This window comes from Chaetodon trifascialis, chromosome 6 (assembly GCF_039877785.1).
Source record: "Chaetodon trifascialis isolate fChaTrf1 chromosome 6, fChaTrf1.hap1, whole genome shotgun sequence".
In the NCBI taxonomy this organism is placed as follows: domain Eukaryota; kingdom Metazoa; phylum Chordata; class Actinopteri; order Chaetodontiformes; family Chaetodontidae; genus Chaetodon; species Chaetodon trifascialis.
In genome coordinates, this window is record NC_092061.1 from 24179510 (window position 1) to 24200895 (window position 21386).

The following is a 21386-nucleotide window of genomic DNA, read 5'->3' on the forward strand; positions in this document are numbered from 1 at the left end:
CAAAAAGTCAATCAAGGTGAGCCAAAGCTCAGATCACATGTGGTCCCAAAGAACTGTTATGTTGTGTGCGGTGTGCCGTTTGTCATCTGCACCGGCAAAGCTGAGTTAAGTTGTAAGTGTACAACTGGAGGTGCTCTAAACCCTTGTGACATTTTTTGTGGCAGTGCTTATTATATGTAACTGTAAGAAAAAGAGGAAAGGAGATTGTCAATGTGACTGACTGTGCGTGATTGTGGGATGTTGTGCAGTGTTGCAGTCACTGTTTCAACACACTGCAGTTCTCATAACTGCCGCGTACAGCTACCAACCCCCCCCTTCCTCTTTCCCGTCTGATGCGACTGATAGTGCAGACATGGGGCCTCTCACGTATTGCATGCCGGCTGTTCACTGCCACCCCCAACCCCACACCACCTCACACCAAAACCATCGCCACCCCCTGGGACCCCCAACAGACACCCAGCGCAGAAGGTGGAATTCAAAAGACCCGAGCATACTGCCCGTCCACTAATTAGCCACTTCAAAGACTCATTTCAATCATATTCAAATGATGGGGAAGCTGGACGCCAGGCTCACTTCTACTATCGTACACTGATGGATCTACAAACACAAGCCGTTTTCTTTCATGAATCCTCTGAATCAGGAACTAGTTTGCATTTATGTTCGGGTTTGAGAAAATCAGCAGGCTTGTGTTTAGTTTGCGTGTATGTGTACTGAATTATTTCTATCTCCATTTCTCTGTCTTAGTTCAGTTTCTGTTGTGTCTTGTCAGGGATGGATTGTGCTTGCAACCAGTATTTTGATGCATGGAAGTGTCCTTTACACATACTGTACAGCCACTGTAATGTGGAACAGCCAGTAGTTGCTTGTTTATGGTACTTGTCTGTTTACAGTACACATAGGCTGAAGACTGTGACACTATAAAGGCCATTGATATGGTGTGTTGGGGGGGTTGATACAAAAAAATTTACTTAAACAGCAAGTCGGCCATTTTTTTCTTCTCATAGGGACTATTAGATATGTTGTTATACACTGTTCAGCCACAACATGAACTCTGTCAATGATCTCTTAGCCTGCCCTTGGATTATCTTTGTTTGCTGTTCCTCTCTAGACTCATTTGATGATTATCTATGACAAGCAAACCTGGCCTGAAAACTGTGTGCAAGTAATTTTACAACTCCAGTGAATTTGAGGCCCATAGTTGTCTTTAAGATTAACATAATAGTAATAGTAGTAGACAAGTAGACAAATGTAGCAAAATTACTTTTTGATTTACATGTTTGTTTGTTTGTTTTACAATATTATGGTCAAGCTCACCCCTCTGGTGCTTCAACCTGACTAAAATAAACAGATTGCTTTGAAAATGTAATTTCCCACTAGTCCAGGTGATGTGTGCAATTTTCAGTGTAACTGCTAATGTGGTAACTTAGAAAGGAACTGAGATATGTGGCTGCACTGATCAGCTCCTGATTAGTGTTACCAAATGTCTGACAAGATCGTTAAATCTACTGAAATTACATAAGACATTTTGTTTGTTAGTCATGACTCCCATGACTTAGTCAAATACTTCTACATTTTTGTTTTTCTTCATGTGCTGTACACAGAGGTACAGTGACCGCAAAGAATACTGCAGTTTAAAAAATGAGCATCTGTGACAACAGCTAATCTAAAATACACATGCAGTTACTTTGTTCTCCAGCCAAAGGGAGTTTCAGTTATAGAGCAGGTGGTATAAGGTTTGCCAAATATCAGGAATTAGTTGTTGCTTATATATCCAGGGCAGTATGGTCTGTGCTCAGTTAGCTTTTTATCTTAGATCCTGTTTATTACATTTTCTAAGTTGCTATTTTGCTGCTGAAATCATTTTTCAGCACCCAAGAAACACTTTAGCTTGAAATAGCACCAGTAAGCACATTATGTCCAACTGCAAAGCATATTTCAATAGAAGTTCTCTTTCCATTAAACAGTCGCAATTACCACTATATTTCCACAAAGACCATAATAACTTTTTCAGTATCTAGTTTGGCTGATAAAAGCAATTCACAATGTGTTACAAGCATATACATATTGTAATCAGATATGTATAGTTATGTTTCTATGGAACATTTCTAAAATATCTTGATTTGTTTTACTTGCTAATTGTGAAAACATACATTTGACTCAATGGTGTTGAGTCAAATATGTAGTTTCACTCTGTTGATATGTCTTTTCTACTTAAGAACTTGTGTTGCAGTTTTTAATAAATGATGAAAACTGTGTGTATCATATTTTGTTTTCTTCAGCCCTCAGTGTACCCACTTTTGGCCCCACAAAGTCTCCCATCACCATGGGTGACATATTTTAACTCCAACTGCCCACTTTGCATACCAGAACTGATCTGGAGCAAAGTGTTCATTTATAAACAGCATTGAAACTATGTCACATGACTGTGACAAAACACTTGCCTGGTGAGAAATCACTCCACTGAAGCAATAGTTAATTCAGTTTTTCTTAGCCATACTACCTGTGTGACTGCCTGTCACTGCAGCACTGAATGTTCTGCATGTGTGAGAGGTGGGAGGGAAGCCCTGGATAAGAGCTTGGAAGGAAGGAATAGAGCCTTTATCATTTTAATGATTGTTATTTATCATTCTGGAGAAATTTCATTGCAATACAGATTAAAAAATACCAAGAAATTTTATTGAATTACAGTGATTAGTAAACACACATGTGCAACACAGGGTGATTATTCAAAATCATTCCTAATCTACAGTGTATAATGTTGTTTTGCATGTCACCCCTGGATTTATTTGATTCTTCTGACCTCATGAACTTTGCTCCATGTTTGTCTTTCAGACTGTTCGCAAAGTCACTTCAGTGGATGGCCCCAGAAGTGGAGGCCAGATGGAAATTGGGTCACATGACCGCCTCCAGGAAGGCGTGCTGAGCCTGGAACTGGCCAATGGGGTGAATCGCTACCCTAATGATGAGACATCTATGGAAACGGAGCAGCAGAGGGCAGGAAGTTTGCCTCCAAGGCAGTGGGTGTCAGGACGTGGCAAGGTCAGTGACACCCAACAACAGCAACCATGTTGGAATAGCAGCAGTGGTACAAACCCTTGTGAACCTGTCCACCATGCTGACATGGAGGATGCCCACAATCTGGTGGCTTTTTCTGCTATTGCTGGCTCATTGCCTCCATCTTCCTCCTCTTCATGCCTCATGCAGCCTAACACAGCCCAGCTCTATGAGAAGTTCACCCAGGAAATGGGTTCTGAGGGGGCTGAGGCCAGACTCTCTGCAGGAGCTCCTGAGGGTAACTTCCAACCTCCAGAAGACCTGAACACCTTACAGACAGCACTGAGCCAAGCCAAACATGGACACAAGCCCCCTAACTGCAACTGTGATGGGCCTGACTGTCCAGACTATCTTGAGTGGCTGGAGAAAAAGATTAAGTTGGCAGCCAGTGAGGAGCAAGGTGCCTGCAAGATGGCTGATGCACCCCGACACTTACAGCCTCACCTACAGCAACCCCATTTGCAGCATCATGCTCCGCCCTACCCCCAGGTGAATGGTAGCCACCGTCTGTCTACTTCAAACCTTAAGCAGCAACAGGGAACTCATCCAGACCAAGTGCCCTGCTCCAAACCCCCAATTCCCTGCTCTCCCCAGGTGCTCTCCATAGCCAAGGAGAAGAACATCAGTCTTCAGACAGCCATCGCCATAGAAGCCCTGACCCAGTTATCTGGCACTGGTCCACTAGCTGCCGGCTCTCCAGGTCAAGCCCCCTACAACAGTAACCTCCATCACCACCAACATACCCAGAACCTCCCTCAGCCCCCTAATGGCACTAGCTTAATCCTGTCTGCTCCCACCACCCATTCATCTTCCTCACGCTCTCAATCCGTCCCTCCAGGACTTCACAACAGGCAGCAGGCTCCAGTGTCCTGCGAGCACCACAGGCCCCAATCCCAGGGCCAGCCATCCCATGCTACCCCTCTCCCATCCTCTACCTCTCCCTTTCCGGGTCAGGAAAAACATCCAGGATTCAGCCCTAATCCCCAGCAGTGGCAGCAGGGCTCAGGCAGAGGCTCTGAACAGAAGAACCTATGGATGTGTATGAAGTCTGAGCCCCAGTCTCATTACGCGGCTGCACCTCACAGTAGTTCAGACCCCATGTCAGAGCTTAAACAGCTGCTTGGTGATACCAGTGGCAAGTTCAGCAATGCTCCTTTTAAGCTTCCAGTCACACAGCAGCTCAGATTGAGCCAGAATGGGGGTACCCAGGCCCAGGAAAACCCTGCATTGGCCAGGATTAAGCAAGAGCCAGACTCTGGTGAGCCCTGTCATCACACTGCCTCCATAGGACATCATGGCATGGCTAATTGTCAGCAGCAGTGTCAGCACTACCCTGGCACTCCCTTGTCTCCTGGCCAAGCAGCCATTAGTCACTCCACTCAGGCGGCTTTGCAACAGCACCTTCACTACAAGAGGAACCTCTTCTCTAACCACTCCCCTGGCTTTGGAGCACAAGGCCTTCGTGCACCTCTGGCTTGCCAAAACTTGAAAAAATGGTGGCCACAGATGGAGGCAGAAGGTTTGCCACATCTGGCCATCAAACAGGAACCCAAAAAGAAAAAAAGCAGCCACGGATCTCCTGTCATAAAAGCTATGAGTGGGATGCTTGCAGTCCCTCCCCTGCCCAAACCCAAACAGATAATCATCAAGAAGACCAAGCAGAAAGCATCCATGCCAACCTTCCTGCCTCAGACTCAGATCTCCATACAAAAACCACCAGTCCTCATGATGGACAGAGCCCCGGCCCTGACCAGCCTGCAACCAGGTTGTCTCCCCCCTCTGCCCCTCCACAATAACTCCACTCAGGCTGCTGCTGCAGGCCTCCCTGCCCCAGCCCAATCTCAGGTATCCATTTCCAACTCCTCAATGACTCCCTCTTCCATTGTTTCTGCTTTGTCAGAAAACACTCCAGCCCTCACAGGTCCTCTGCCCCCACCTGTGGCCCCTGTAGCTCATGCTAAGTCAGAGGGAGCGGGCAGCCTGGCCTCCAGTAACACCAGCACCACCACACCTCTGACCTCCACATCTCCATCGAGCACCTCACAGTTACCGAGTCTCATCAACATAGACCCAAAGTACGAAGAACTAATCCGCCAGTTTGAGGCTGAATTTGGGGACTCAGACGCAGCTGCTAGTCAGCCCATGGAAGAAACTGCTACAGCCTCTCAGCCGGGGATTCAGGCCCAGATCACTCCTCACGACCTCAGTCCCACATCATCATACAAATCTCAGTTGGCTCTCACCACCCAAGCCAGCTCCAGACCTCATCCAAACGATCAGGAGGTGGAAGTCAAGCATGAATCAGGGACCCAAAGTGAAGCAACCTTGAATCAGATATCCACAGAAAGCCCAATGGAGGGTCAGCATGAGGGGTCCCTCCATGTCTCTCTGCATAAGGAGGTCAACATTCTGGACAAGCAGCAGCAGCCCAGTGTATTAGAGGATACATTCAGCATTCCAGGTTCTCCGCTGCCTAAGCGCATGAAGATTGAAGCCTCTGGAGATATAGCAGTACTTTCCACCACATACTGTTCCGAGGAGGACACTCCTACTAAGGACAGTCTACCTTCTTCGCCATCTCTCAGAGGCTTCCTAGAGTCTCCTCTGCGCTACCTGGACAGTCCCACCAAGACCTTGCTGGATACTCCTTCCAAAGATCTGCAGGCTGAGTTCCCCACTTGCACCTGTGTGGGTAAGTGAGTGTGTTGATGTCTGTTTATGCTTGTGTGTTTACAGGGGGATGAGCTTGCATCAACATAATGCATTAACACTTCTCAGACAAGTATTCAATAATATTCTAACAAATATCACATCACTCCAACCATTACACATCCATCTCGTAGTGGGGATAAATTTAAGTAAGTCTGAAAGTACAGTAAGTCTGAAGTTAAACAGACACTTAAGACTCCTGAAGTGCCTTACAGCAGTAATGGAACATCCATATTTTGCAAGGAAAACTCTTAGAGGAAAACTTTTTGAAATTTGGTTCATGTGTTCCTCTACACATTGAGCTAAACATTAATGAACCCATAATGTTAGTGCTTTACTCTACTTATTGAATTATGCCCACTATTAAGTTTTTCATTCCCCCTCCACTTCAGCTTCTCTGTATGGATGCTTGTTGACTGTGTCTAAGAATGTGTGTTGTCAGGGTGTGTGGCTGTGACCATCCAGACTGCGACAGTGTGAGGCACTAAAAGCAGCGGGCAGGAACAATAGCAGTGGTGGCAGAAGGAGCCTTTTGTGTGGGTTTAGGTCTGGCAGGCAGGGAGAACAGAGCCTTTGTTAGACAGAAAGGGGTTCAGTCCCATAGTTTGGGTAATACCCTGCTCAGGTTATTTTACAATAGAGTAGGTGCTCTTACAGTAGAAATGTATGGCAATGTATGGATCATATTATATGCTACATATTTAAAAGAAATAAGAAAATAAATTAACTTAACAAACAAGTAGATAATGTTAATTTAGGTAGATTCACCCTTTGATACACCCACATTATTATAATGTAAAAACTTGTGTCTTGATTATTCAAAAAGAGCCATCCTGTTTGTCCATAAAGTCATTAATTAATGACTCAGTAAATGAAAAATTTACCACTGTAGCTGCTGTGGGTACAGTTCATTAACTTGGTGCATTAAATGAATAATGAAATATTTTGTTCTCAGAAAAGTTATCAAGAAAATACCACCATTTTCTTACAGTTACTGAGTGCTAACTGTAGGGCTATGAAGGGTTAAAGCCGGGTAAATAGACCCTTGCTGTCACTAAACATTGAAGAGGGCGCACAACAGGGGAAGAGCAGCTGCAGAGAAACACTTGCTAGCTGTGTGCTGTTACTTATAGTAAAGACCGGCAGACCAATAAGTCTTCATAGTAAAGCCTGGCTAAACACTGCTGTCAACTCCCTGTAGCATTACATGGTGCTAGAATGAATGGCCTCTCACATAGACGGATACATTAAACAGCCATGATATGCATACACATGTACTCACAACCAATTTCCAGACAAACATTTAGTATGACTCCTCCACTTCCTGCCCTGAACCACGCCCCAGTGCCTCCCTCCTGCACCAACAGGGGAATGTGACCTCATATTACCTCAGAGCCAGAGACGCACACACAGCACCGAGTAGCCTGACAGTGTGCAACATTTACATTGAGAGCATTTAACTAATGTTATTATCCAGAGCGTGTGCTACACTATGATAAAGTATTAGATGCCATACAATGTTGTTTTAAAACACATAGCAAGCTGTTACAGAGCCAGGCAATGCAGCCCATTAGAGTGAAACATTTCAAGCTGCTACATTCAGCTGCACAGTGTCACATAGACAGATTTGTGCTGAAGTCATAGGACATAGTTTACAACCACAGACCTGTGGACAATGGTCAAATGCACTTACACACAAATGCACACACTCATGCACAACATAAGCACAGATGCACACACAGACACACCCTTACTCCCCCTTAACACTCATACAAACTGAGTCATTCATCACTACCTCAAAAAGCTTCTGCTTTACAGAGTCTCCACACAGGCACCACACCCTACAGTCACAGCCCACTGTCTGTGTGTCAGGAGGGTATGTGTGTCTCTGTTTGTGTGAACTGGATGCTGCAATCAGTTGCACATTATCATGCTCTTCATAGATGACTTGGCTTCAGCCACAAAGAGGATGCCTGAGAGTTTGTCCGAAAATACATCAAAACACATGCCGTTAACCGCAACAAAAACTGAGACGCGATTGTATGCAAAGACAAAGCTTCATTCTTTCAGGGACTTACTGTTGAATTTAAGCAACTTAAGAGAGAGAGGGAGACATCTAGTCAGTTCAGTGAGGTGAATACCCTTTAGCTTTGAGTAGTACTCTATCCTGGCACTGCTAAATTTGGATTTGAGGTAGAAAAATGTGATTTGAAAAAACATTTATTTAGAATTTGATGTTGCTGCTGAATATTGACCCCCCCCCAAAATAGTTTATTTAAGTATAGCAGAATCAAATATTTAATGCTTAAGCGTAGTTTCAAGAAATTTCTTTCTTGTTGTCGTTCTACAAATTGATCTGAGATTGCAGGAGAAATATTCAACAAAGACAATGCATGATAATGGCTGTGATCACAACCCCTGCTGCTGTCTTTTGTGCCTGTTTGGATGTTTTGTTAAATCAAGCAACAAAACACAAAGTGGGTCAAATTTTGCCACACTTCCTCTCTGAGTGTAAGATAAGGAAGTTGAAAATGACTCATAAAATGCAGTTTTCCCCCCGCGACCCCGAAAGGGATAAGCGGCATAGAAAATGGATGGATGGATGGAAAATGCAGTTTTAATACTTATATTAGTTCATAATAATGGAAGAACTGGACTAAATTAAAGCTACTTTATATTTAGATGCACTCAAGTGTCCATTACAGAGGGCTTATAATATGTGATAGAACTTCAGTAAGAGAATAAATACATTATCATCACCAATTATGATCTGTTGTATATTGTGAATAATTGTATACATTTAAGTGTGGAATTTTCCTATGCAGTTATTTGCTTCTTCCTCACCCTCTACTGTCTTTTTTTTCCAGAACAAATTGTGGAGAAAGATGAAGGGCCCTATTACAATCACCTGGGATCTGGACCTACTGTAGCCTCCATAAGAAACCTGATGGAGACGAGGTGAGCATTCCCCTCTTCTCTTCTCTCGTCTCTTTCCCTTCCTCCTACATACTCTTGCTCTCTCTGCCTCTCCCTCCTCCTCCTCCTCTCTCTCCACCTTCCCTCCTCCTCACATTTTGTCCTCAGGGAATCTGTGACCCAGAATCCAGTAGGAGGAACAGGAAGTATCAGCATCATCAGCATATCAGAGGCAGAGCAACAAGCACAGGAGTAGCAGCTGATGATAGCTGAGAATGAGAGGAATGAGGGAGGATATAAATGAAGTCAGAGAGAGAGACAGAGAGATGAAGAGAGAGAAAGACAGAGGGAAGGAGAAGAGGGGAAGCAAAATTTTAGTCGAAAGTATCATAGAAACGTTTTCTTATTTACAGTATATACCAATCCTCTGGTATAAATTTAGGCTGAAATTTGATGTAAGATACATTTTTACATGCAGATAATCTGCATAGATAGTTGGATTTGCTCAAATGAAACAAATAATCTCATAATCAAATGGAGGGTAGGATGAGGTACAACTCATGGTATTTAGCATTAGCCATCGGGCATCACATACATAGCACTCAGCGGACAGCCTCAACAAACCAGTTGCATGAGATGTTGCTTTGTCTGCAAACAGTCAGCAGAATTAAAAAAAAGAAGACATCTTGAGATTTGCAGTTTGATCTTCCTAGGATTAGTATTTATTCAATTTAGGAAGGGACACCAGAAAGCCCCCCATCTGGTCATTTTAATTACAGCAGCTACAGTCTCTATAACGGACATGTTGCTGGGCTGTCTTACTAAAACCCTGATGAAAGGCGATCGACTGTTGTTAAGGATGAATGAAGAGTTCATAGCTTAGTTAACACATTTTGATAATGTCTTGTGGTGTCTGTTATTTGTAACCCCAGAATGCAAAAACACCTTGCACTCTGTGCTGTAGTCTTCTAGAGCCAGTTGCCTCATTGTGTTGTGCATCATATTAACATTGTGAACATTATACTGAGGCTCACATTTGGCTGCTGTTCACCAAGAGACTGGATTTCAATAGGACCAATGAGTCATTAGTCCCTGGAGAGCACAGGATGAGTAAGGGGGGATGTTCAGCCAGAGACCACTTTTTGTTGTTTGAGAGATGACGTAAGAGTTAAAACCTCAATGGCCCTAGCTGACCTTTGACCCACCCTTAACCTCAGCAGGCCACCCCTGTGGTGATAGAGCCCACTCTCCTTCAACTCTCACAGCCTCCTCAGGGTGATTCCCATTCAGCAGGATCCCCTTATGTTCGCTGTCATACCAAATCTGCTCAGGGCTGAAGTTTTCACAATGGCAGGTATCGAGCAGGCAGGAGACCTGATATGAGCCGTGAGCAGACATCTGACAAGGTCTGATGACCTATTGCCACCCCAGCACGACCCCTGGCCCCTCCCTCCTCCAATACACCTCCTCACTCTCCCCAGCAGACCTGCAGATATACACACATGCACCATTTGGACTACTATTAAGTCAGTTCCCAACACCATTATTTGCTCAGGCAGGTGTGCACAGACACCTACACACAAACACACAAAACAAATAGAAATGTGTGTATACAAAATAAGCTCATGCGTGCACATTAGGATACAAACACTAGCACAGAAATACTTCCAAAAGCCGTCCCTTTGGCTGGCATTGTGTCGAGGCTAGTGGGTTCTGGTTTACTCTGCATGTTTGTGTGAATCTCAGCATAGCATTGCGAACACTTTTCACCAGTCAGTGCTGCTGAGGTTGGCCTGTCTTTGTCATAGTTGGCATATACTGCTACTCCTACAGACTCCTGCAGGCACAGAGAAAATGACACAGATTCACAGCAACACAGGAAAAAAAATAAGGAATCATTAACTGCTGACCAGCAGGGATGTGTCTCCTGTTACTGTTCTGATACACCAAGCCAGCAGTCAGCAGCTGCTGAGGTGTTGTTGCACTGTTATTGAGTGGCCATGTGTTCCCATAATTTTTGTGTGGCACCATTGGCACTAGGTAACCTTTTTCAGTCACCATTTGACCAACTGAGCATGTCTAATGCAAGATGACAGATTATTCAGATCAGTAATTAAACGCCTTTTATTTTGAGCATAAGGCTGTTTACGGCTTGAAAATGTAAGTCAGTTTTACTCTTTTTAATGTTTTTTGGATTGTGAATAGAGACACATCTATATTAGATGTCAACTGGCTGTCAGGTATAGTCTTTGTGGTGTGTTCCAGTGCAACTTTTCACAGAACATGTGAGGCCACAAAAAACTGCAAAACATCTGACCAGTCAAGTTTTGATTGAGGTCAGCTTGGTGATCTTTAGGCCCCTGACACACAGGGGAGACAGCAGCAGTTTAGGCCACTTGAGTGTCAGCTTGGCGCATCAGAGGCATCAGGCCTCACTCATCTGATTAGAAATCATACTGGCACCAAACACCAACTGCTGTAGTCCACAAACATTAAAATAGGTACAACCCAGATTCCAAAAAATGGGACACTGTGTAAAAGTTAAATAGAAACAGAATGCAGTAATTTGATAACACAGGGCTTAACGAAGTGTTCCTAAGCTCATGCTGTAATGTGCTTTATACAATCATGTGTTCACACAGTGGTGAACCTCTCTCCATCCTCACTTGTGAATGACTGAGCCTTTCCAGGATGCTCCTTTAAACCCGATCATGATACCATCACCTGTTACCAATGGACCTGTTTACCTGCTGAATGTTCCAAACAGGTGTTTTTGGAGCATTCCACATCTTTCCCAGTCTTTAGCTGCTCCTGTCCAAATTTGTTTGAAACTTGTTGTTGCATCAAATTCAGAATAAGCAGATATTTACAAAAATCAATGAAGTTGATGAGGCACAACATTAAATATATTGTCTTTGTACGGTTTTCAATTGAGTAAATGTCAAAAAGAATTAGCAAATGATCACATTCTGTTTTATTTATGCTTATGTCCTTTTTTAGAATTGGGGATGTAAATTGTTCTTCCCTCTGTGTAGGTATGGAGAGAAAGGGGATGCCATCCGGATTGAGAAGGTGATATACACAGGCAAAGAGGGAAAGAGCTCACGAGGATGTCCTATTGCTAAGTGGGTAAGTAGCATTATGTCACATCACATCTGCCGTGTGGATAATGAGAACAACACTCAACTTTTAAGTAGGTGACTGCAGTGGGATAGGAAGCGATAGCCTTGGGGGACTTGTTATTGTCAAGTATAAAAAGAATGGCCCATGACTTCCAAAAATCACATTTCTGTCAGTCTGTCAACAAGTGAGAGAGAGAAGAAGAGGTATTTTAAGACTTGTGTCCCACCTGACAGTAATGACAGCCAATCAACAAAAGATTTACGCAGTGTGTGTGTGTGTGTGTGTGTGTGTGTGTGTGTGTGTGTGTGTGTGTGTGTGTGTGTGTGTGTGTGTGAGAGAGAGAGAAACTCAGTAGGAGGTCTTACCCTTAAACAACTTCCCAACCTCCCCTCTCGTGTCACCCCTCACACATCCTGCTAATGAGGGATGGTGAATGTGGGAATGTGGTGGAGACAGTGAGAGGGAGAGACAGTGAGTGTAGAAATAATAAAAGAGAGCAGGCCTGCGCATGTCAAACATATCTAAAGGTGACTGCTTAGCAGTCACAAATATTGAATTACACAATAGTAGGTTTTGGTTTTGGTTTGGTTTATGGTTGAACTTTATGTAATTACTATGTGATTCTATAAAATCAGAGAAGCAGAACTCAGTCAACATAAATGACAGCGTTGCAGGTAAAGAGACAGGGTGTTTACCTAAACCTGCATGAGTAAAACCTAAAATATTGATAAGCTCCGTTTCCTGTCAGGTGATCCGTCGTGGCAGCGAGACAGAGAAGCTCCTATGTCTGGTGCGTCAGCGTGCTGGCCACCACTGTGCCAACGCTGTCATCATCATCCTCATTATGGCCTGGGAAGGTGTCCCGAGGGCCATGGCTGACAAGCTGTACAGTGAGCTCACGGACAGCCTCACCAAATATGGCAACCCCACCAGCCGACGCTGTGGCCTCAATGATGAGTGAGTAGATGATAGGTACACTTTGACACAGGTCTCTAACATAAAGGTTCATGTATGTGCATGTGAGAGCATGCAGCTTGTCTGTATGTCACCATTATATTGTACTGCTGGGCCTTCACTGCACTTGCATGTTCTGCACTTTGTTTATGTAGGAGGAATTCTTTTGGAAGCACATGTTAAACTATTTCATCTCAAGCCATCTATATCAGACGACACCAATGATAATATGCTAAAAATGTAGTTGGTTTTAATGGACACACTCTTATCAGGCAGGGGTCCATGGCCTAACCCGTGCTCACCTGGTTAATTTGACATAGAAACATTCTCCAGAGTTATGAAGCTAAATTCAAGCAAGTAATGTCTGCAGAAGCAAAATGATTTATCTTTGTCACCAGATTTGTAAACCTTGATATGTACACATTGTCCATAACTACCCATAAATGGGTGCTGACACACCCTTGTTTAACCTGTTTCACACATAACCACCATTCACCATCTGGGGTTTAGCAGCCTCTGTGTTGCAACTATAAATTGTATTAGTCTATTGACCGATGGCCCATCAGATTTTATGTTTGTGTCATGCAAATGGAAATGTTAGAGAATATTTGTAATGTGCTGTAACATTATTGCTCCAAATGAAATACTGCCCAAAATTACTCAGTGACATTTCTCCACATTGTTGTTTTCCACAGCCCAGTTAAAGTATAGTGTGCACATAATGTAACACATGCTCAGGTTACCCAGCATTTATACTGTATACAACTTAATAGAGCACTCACTGTCTCCCCCTGCAGTCGTACCTGTGCGTGTCAAGGCAAGGACCCTGAAACTTGTGGTGCTTCCTTCTCCTTTGGCTGCTCCTGGAGTATGTACTTTAATGGCTGTAAATACGCCCGAAGCAAAATGCCACGCAAGTTCAGGCTACAAGGAGATCACCCTGAAGAGGTACTCATCGCATAAAAGCCACTAAGTGTAAAGCATTATACAGGAATATGTCAGTGCTAATGATGAATGGGCTTAGTCACTTTCATAATCTTGAATAATTCAAAAAGATACAGTTTGATAGGTGTGCGCTTTGTTCTGACCTATGATCCATGTTTTTACTTGTCAGGAGGACAAACTCAGGAATAGATTCCAAAATCTGGCAACTGAGGTGGCTCCTTTGTACAAGCAGTTGGCTCCACAGGCCTACAGTAACCAGGTTTGTTGTACAGGCAAATCCCCATCAGTGTACACTGATTATAACATCTTTGTAATTTTACAGTATGACACATTACATCTGTCTTGCCTTTGAACCCTTTACACTATGCACTGAGATGCATTTTGGGTGATCTGAATGCAATCAGATAGTGTTTGACTACATGAAAGTACAGGTGTAAATGCACCCAAGATGCACTGAGGACAGATTGTGATGTGATCAGCCAAAACCACCTCCAGAGGTGGTCAGGGACACATTGTGACCACAGTGTAAATGCGTTTTCAATCCACACACAAGAGCTATGTGGGCAAAAACACCAATGACAGGATCACACCAGTTGCTGTCTTCAGCAAAGACAATCAAAAGTTTGACAGTATGTACGCATGGCTCCCAGGATTCATCCGTACAGGTTCCCATCACTCTCCTCTTCCACCTGTCTTGATGGTGTCCCTGTACCCAGATCATCCGCTGCACAGTGATGGCACAAACCACAGCTGAAATAAAAGCAGCTGCATAAAACAGCATTCTTCATACATTAACACAGCTTTGCACAGCTTCATCTTTTTGTTTTTTGTTGTTTTATGGATCCGAGCAAATGAGAGAAGGTCATAAGAAGGAAGAAGAAGAAGTAGATAGTAGAGAAGTAGAGTAGTAGAGCGATTGCTTCTCAGTCCGATCTCAGGACGCTGGAGATGCATATTATTACCAGATGGAAATGTAATCAGATTAAATCATATCTAGATGCAATCTGGATATGAGACGCATTTCAATATAAGGTGTAAAGAGGGTGTTTGAGAAAGGCAAAAAAACTTAACTGCTGTGTGTGTCTCTATTTTGGATGAATGTAAGGAAACAAATGTATCTCTGTCCTCCTGTTCAGTGCCAGTCGGAGTCGAGAGCTCCAGACTGCAGGCTGGGCTTGAAGGAAGGCCGCCCATTCTCTGGAGTCACTGCTTGCATGGACTTCTGTGCCCATGCTCATAAGGACCAGCACAACCTCTACAATGGTTGCACAGTGGTAGGATCACTTGTCATACTCCTGAATTTATGTTATGTATTTTGTGGTGAATAAAGGATGTATTGTGCTTTGGTGTGAATAAGCCAAGCATGTTAAGTGAAAGTGTTGTTTTGTAGCTTAGCACAGTTTACATTTCATCGTGCTCTTCGTCTCTGTCTCTCTGTTAGGTTTGTACTTTAACAAAGGAGGACAACCGTGAGGTGAAGAAGATCCCTGAGGATGAGCAGCTCCATGTGTTGCCTCTTTACAAGATCTCGCTGGCTGATGAGTTTGGCAGTGAGGAGGCCCAGCGTCTCAAGATGCAGACAGGGGCCATCCAGGTGCTTCAGGCTTTCCGCCGTGAGGTACGCAAGTTGCCTGAACCTGCCAAGTCCTGCCGACAGCGTAGGCTGGAGGCCAAGAAGGCCTCCTCAGAGAAGAAGAAAAATAAACTCATGCAGCAGGCAGGGGAGACACCAGAGAAAACTATGGGCAAGGCTGAGGTCTGCATCACTGGTTCCCCTCAACTCCAAGGCAATAAAGGTTTGTTACTGTGTTTTGTTTGTTTTCATGTTACTCACAATGTGTTTAACAACTGTCCAGACTGTATGGCAATTATTTTAAATTGTTTGACTTTAGCATTATCTGGTAGCCTAAAATGTATTTATCCTAACTTGCAACCAGTGTGTAACAGAACTCCAATACGAAGATCCACAGAGGACATAAACAATTAAAATGCAAAGCATTTGAAGTTTAGTTTGTAATTTACCTTTCCCTTTTTTCAAACATTCAGCAATTATAAAACAAGAGGTGAAGCCCAACATCAAGAAGGAGCACTTCAATGGATCAATAGATGGATACCCTGTGCAGGCAGCAGACCCATTCAACAACATCTATCCACATCCTGCCTACTATGCAAGGGGAGGCCTTCCCCCAACTGGCCAGCCCTCTGCACCAGACCCAGTTAATGGTTACCGCCACAATCTGCCCACAATGCACAATGGCTACTACAACTACCCCCCCAATGCACTTTTCCCCCCTAAGCTGAGGACGTATGAGGGTCGAAATGGTGCTTTGCCCAAAGCAGGCAGCAAGGCTGACCAGGTAGATAAGAAGCCTGATATTCAGAGCCTTCAGGCCAGACTGGCCCAGTCCTACCCCAGCTACCCAGAGCAAGCCAACCAATCAAACCACAGCAGCTACATCCAGTCTGCAGACTACAGCCAGTCCCGTCCTTCTTCTGTCTCCTCTGAGTCCTCTAATCGAGGCACTCCAGTCATCAAACAGGAGCCCATGGATGTGCCAGTCTATGAAGGCACAATGCCAAGCCAGACTGGTGTCAACACACCAGGCATCACCCCCCAGTCTGCGGCCTGGCCAGGCCAAAAGCTTAATGGAAGTATCATTCCCACCAATTGGGACGGCCATCTGAACCCTAAACAAAGTCCTGAAGCCTCATTGTTGATCCCGGACAAGCAGCAGTTTCACCAGCAACCCCAGCCGCATCAACCCTCTCCTTACCCTCAGCAGTGGACATCCTACCTTGGCTCAAATGCCCTGATGGCCTCCCCCGCCCCATCGCCATCACTCCAAGTACCTCCCTCTCATTCTCCGTCCCCTCACCTAGGCACAGTGCTCCCAGGAAACATACATCAAGGCTCCACACACCCTGCCACCGCACGCCCAAGCACCCCTCACCCAGGTACACCACAGCCTGGTAGCTCTCACTCAGGCACAGTTACACCGCAACCAGGCACCCCAGGCCCAGGCACCCCCAGACACTGGGCCAGCCCTGCACCAAGTCCTCAACCGAATCCTTGGGTAATGGGCTCTGCAGCGTATAGCCCTGGTTTGAAGCACAGCAATCCTGCAGGAGCCTACCCTGACAAGATCTGGTCCAAGACTGGGGAAAGTCGGTGTTCCACTCCCCTTGGGCTCCAAGAGAAGGCCTGGAAGTCTTGTGGAGGTTCAGTGGCAGGAAGTACCCCATCCTCTGCCCCTGAGGGTCGCCTCTTCCCTGATGCCCTGCAGCAGTCAGATCAGGCCTGCTGGAACCCCAGCCGAGCTGAGAGTGATGTTGAGAGCACCAGGGGCCGCGAAGAGGATGATGATGAGGTGTGGTCTGACAGTGAGCACAACTTCCTGGATCACAACATTGGTGGTGTAGCGGTAGCACCAGCCCATGGCTCTATCTTGATTGAATGTGCTCGTCGAGAACTACATGCTACTACTCCACTCAAAAAGCCTGATCGCTCCCACCCCACCCGCATCTCCCTGGTCTTCTACCAGCACAAGAACCTCAACCAGCCCATGCACGGCCTGGCTCTGTGGGAGGCCAAAATGAAGCTGCTGGCAGAACGAGCCCTGCAGAGGCAGCAGGAAGCAGCTCTCCTTGGCCTCTCCCAGGATGACATCAAGGCTCTTGGAAAGAAACGCAAGTGGGGGGCTACAGTGGCAGGTGCTAGTCCAGGACCTGGACAATCTAAAGACAAGAGGGAGGGGCCAGTGACGCGGTTAGCCCCTACTTTCCACACCACCTCTATGGTTACTGTGTCTCCCTATGCCTTCACCCGCCTCACTGGGCCCTACAGCCACTTTGTCTGAAGTCAGACAGACACAAAAGGATAGCTACAGAGTGATGCAGTGGAGGGCTGGAGAGAACGATGAACAGAATGAATGTCTCTCAGCCGTCCTACAGTCTGGCATCTCTCCATCCTGCCCCCTCTGCAGTCCACTTGGAGGAGGGGACATTTTTATTGTTTTTTACCTCATGTCAGGCAGTGGTTTGGGCTTCAGACACACTGCCTGTGGTGCTCTTCCTCTCTCTTCCTTGGAGAGGATCTCCATTGCTTTTCCTTGTTTATAGAATTTTAATGATTTTAATTATTGCTATTATTATCAATATTATTATGATTGCTATTGTTACTGTCAATGTTGTTATTACAGGTATTATTATAATGAAGACTTGTTTGTTTTTTTATTATTGCTGTTTTCATTAATGTTATTATTAATGATGTGATTGTTTTTGGTTATATATTTTTTTTAAATCAATCAGTCTGAGTCTGTCACACTCAGACAATTGCTTTTTCCATGTTTGGAAAGTGTGTACCCTATTTTCTGTTTGATTTCCTTTGTTCTTGTCAATCTTCCAGCTCTACTTAGAGGAGGAGCCATTGTCTGCCTGGCAAGACAGCAGATCAATATTACAGTAATTATATGTACGTATATATAAAAAAGTCTTTCCAGTAGGCTTGCATGAGATATCAATGTCTCTATTGACAATACACAGATATGTATCTTCAAGATACAGAAAGCCAGTTAAGGCTCAAAGGATAATTACAATTATTATTAACCTGGGCCTCTATTTCCTAGTTTTGGCCAAGTATTGTGTTCAGATGTTCATTGCTTAGGCTGACAGTTTAACAGCATCACTGCACAGCACAGTCACACTGCAATGCCAATATTCATTTTAATATTTTTGTTGCCTGGAACTTATATCTAATGTATCTTGGTGTTTGCATCATTTGAGATTTTTCCTATTACCTGGGAACATCTGTGCAATTCAGCCTCCCAGCACAATGTAAAAAAAAAAACCATTCTGTTACTGTCCACACAACTGGTGAAAAAAGAACGAAGGAATCTACCAGAGTTAGTTGTCAAGCAGTGTGTGTCAGAATTAGCAGTTATATTTGCACTAATTATACTATACCTTTACTATAGACATAAAAGGACACATAAAAGTCCAGATAGAGGCTTGGCATTACATGAATACAGCTGGCAGTGCTTGGTTTCAGCTGCTGTGTGGATGTATTGTGACTGTGTATGGCAGAGCAGAACGCAGAGATGGAACCCTAAAGTTATAAACAAAACCAATCATCATGATGCAGAAGGTGAAAAATAATCCCAGGTTAGAAATAATTGCCCTTTAAACCACATTAGGAAAAAAATATTTCTGCTTCTGTTGTTATTAGATGATGTGCTCCTCCTCCTCTTCTGCACCCCTTCAACTTTCAACTGGTGCTCAAATTCCAGCTCTAATTGATTCTCATTCCACTACTCTTCATGGCACTTGATGCTGTACTTAGGTGCTCTATCTCTGGCTCAACTAGCATTTGCAAGTGGATATGTTTTGTTTTAACTGAGGTGGAGTACCAGAAAATTGTCATGCAAAGAAAAGTATAATGATTAATCTTTCAAATGCTTTCCTTTGCCTTTGTCATGTTTCCCATGTGGAAAATTGTACATCTCTTGTACTCCACAGAGGCTAAAATGAGTGATACTATTTGCAAATGTAATTTGACCCAGATCTGCAATTACCACATTAAGATGGAACAGGTGACACACTTTATCTTCCTATAACATTTAAGTAGGGGTGAGCACTTCCCAGTGTAAACTCTAGAGGGCAGCAGTGACTGCCATTTCAAAGTGGGGTGTACAAAAAACCTACAAGCACTTGTGATCCATTCAGAAGCCAGTAGAGCGTTGCCGTGCTGCTTTAACCATCCATGGCCAGTAGAGGGGGATCACACATCCTGTTGCTGACCATGGATGGACCTCAACAAAGCGGCTCAAGGCAAAGCTGATCTTTGTCCCATTGTGGCACAAATGTGAATGAAGTCTGGAGATGCTTTTGGGAAGCCCATGCTGGGTTAGAGCAGAAGGAAACAGTGTTGGGACTGCAGTGCTTTTGGTGCTCCTACACACACTTGGTGCTCTCCTATTACACTTGATTTACTGTGAAGGGCCCACTCCTTCCTCTGCATGGTGCTGTCATCTTCGAGCAGAGCGAGGTGTGTCCTTCTTTCTGCAAGCACCTTGCCACCACAGAGCCAGCCAATCAAAGTGGCTGCCCTATGGTTGCAGCTCTGCCATTGGCCTCAAGAACTGGTTCCCTTCGAGGAGTTTTTGCAGTTTCTTGTGGCAAAGTGGTTTTGTCTCAAACAAAGTACACTGTCCAGGGCAGAGAAAGCACAGTCATTCAATGCATTTTGGTAACCCTTTCACAGAGAAAACAATTGTACTGAGAGTTAAAGGGAGACCTTGGAAAATTACTGTAGCTTCTGGGAGTTGGCGTTAAATGCAAGTGCATTGAATCAATGAATCTCTCACTTTGTGTGTGTGTGTGTGTGTGTGTGTGTGTGTGTGTGTGTGTGTGTGTGTGTGTGTGTGTGTGTGTGTGTGTGTGTGTGTGTGTGTGTATGTGTGTGTGTGTGTGTGTGTGTGCGTGCGTGTGCGCGCGCGCGTGTGTGTGTGTATGTGTAAGTGTCTGAAAATGACACAAATGCATGGGTGTGCGAAAGAGAAGAGCCAAAGAGAGAGACTATTTGATAGCCTGGATAGAGTCCCATGAGTCATTTTTATTTTGTCTCCATCGACCGTGTGACTGTTTGACCGCTTCAGTTCAAATAGTCGCATGGTTTACTTACAACACGTATTGAAAATGAACGATAGAACTCAATACAGGCTGACTCCTGGCTGCTGGGTGGTTGTTTGGGTCGAGGCCCCGGTCATCTGTGAAAGACCCTGTTACCTCTCCCGGAGGTCTCCAGCTCTCTACCTCACGCTGTAGAGACACTGGTCACAATCACAACTTGCTACTGAGGGAAGAGAATCATGCATATGTCCATTTGTGTGCTCTAGGTCTCCACACTCATTTTACCTTGCTTTTTTTTTTTTTTTACTCTTATTTATTACTACATGGTGATGATGATAATGATTGTCTTTGATGTTATTGCTCTTTTCATCTTTTTTTATATAGCTAATACAAATTGTACATAGAGAAGAAAAGATTTATAAAAGCACTTTTAATCTTGATTTTAATGACAAAAAGAAAGAGCCGATTATTGACAACTTGAAGCTTAAGTTTTTTTGGGTTTTTTTATTTTCTCAAGAGAGAGATAAAAAATGTAAATATTTAAATATTTAGGTAAGATTATTTAACTGGTGAGGATAGTAACTAAACCATGAATGACAAGGGGGTATTGTGGAGTCTCTGACAGCCCTCAACAACAGTGAACAACACTTGGTCCCCAATGTGTTGTGTGTAAATGTGTGCTTAGTAACACTGCTGTTTTGCTTTCGTAAGTACTGTACCCCTTGTCACTGACAGAGACCTGTCACTTTCTAAAAACAAATTCATTTGTCCAATGATGTACCAAGAAACTAAACTTGACTTTCTCACTGGCAGTCAAAGTAACTGGAGGATCCCCCATGTTGCAGTTCTCTGACCAAAACCTCAGATCTACAAACTTTAAAGTTTAGAAAAGCTTGAATATTTTGACCTTGTACAATCTGATCTATGATCAGTAAGCTAAGGACTAATCTAAAAAGGAAGCCATAAACCCGATCTGTGCTGTTTGTGGTTTAAAGGAATAGTTTGACATTTGGAGAAATAAACTTATTTGCTTTCTTGCTGAGAGTTATACTAGAAAA

At 44.1% G+C, this 21386-nt stretch overlaps 1 protein-coding gene across 3 annotated transcripts in view; it reads left to right on the forward strand.

The window, feature by feature from the left end:
* Window positions 1-18536, forward strand: part of tet3 (tet methylcytosine dioxygenase 3) — a 29873-nt gene extending 11337 nt beyond the window's left edge. For all 3 annotated transcript variants that reach the window (XM_070965304.1, XM_070965302.1, XM_070965303.1), the window contains 9 exons: window positions 2833-5746; window positions 8631-8721; window positions 11715-11808; window positions 12551-12759; window positions 13554-13704; window positions 13871-13960; window positions 14838-14975; window positions 15143-15497; window positions 15748-18536. In XM_070965304.1, coding sequence (XP_070821405.1) covers window positions 2881-5746; window positions 8631-8721; window positions 11715-11808; window positions 12551-12759; window positions 13554-13704; window positions 13871-13960; window positions 14838-14975; window positions 15143-15497; window positions 15748-17558 — 5805 coding nt within the window. In that variant the 5' untranslated portion in view covers window positions 2833-2880 and the 3' untranslated portion in view covers window positions 17559-18536. The remainder of the gene's footprint in view (window positions 1-2832; window positions 5747-8630; window positions 8722-11714; window positions 11809-12550; window positions 12760-13553; window positions 13705-13870; window positions 13961-14837; window positions 14976-15142; window positions 15498-15747) is intronic.
* Window positions 18537-21386: the final 2850 nt, after the last annotated feature.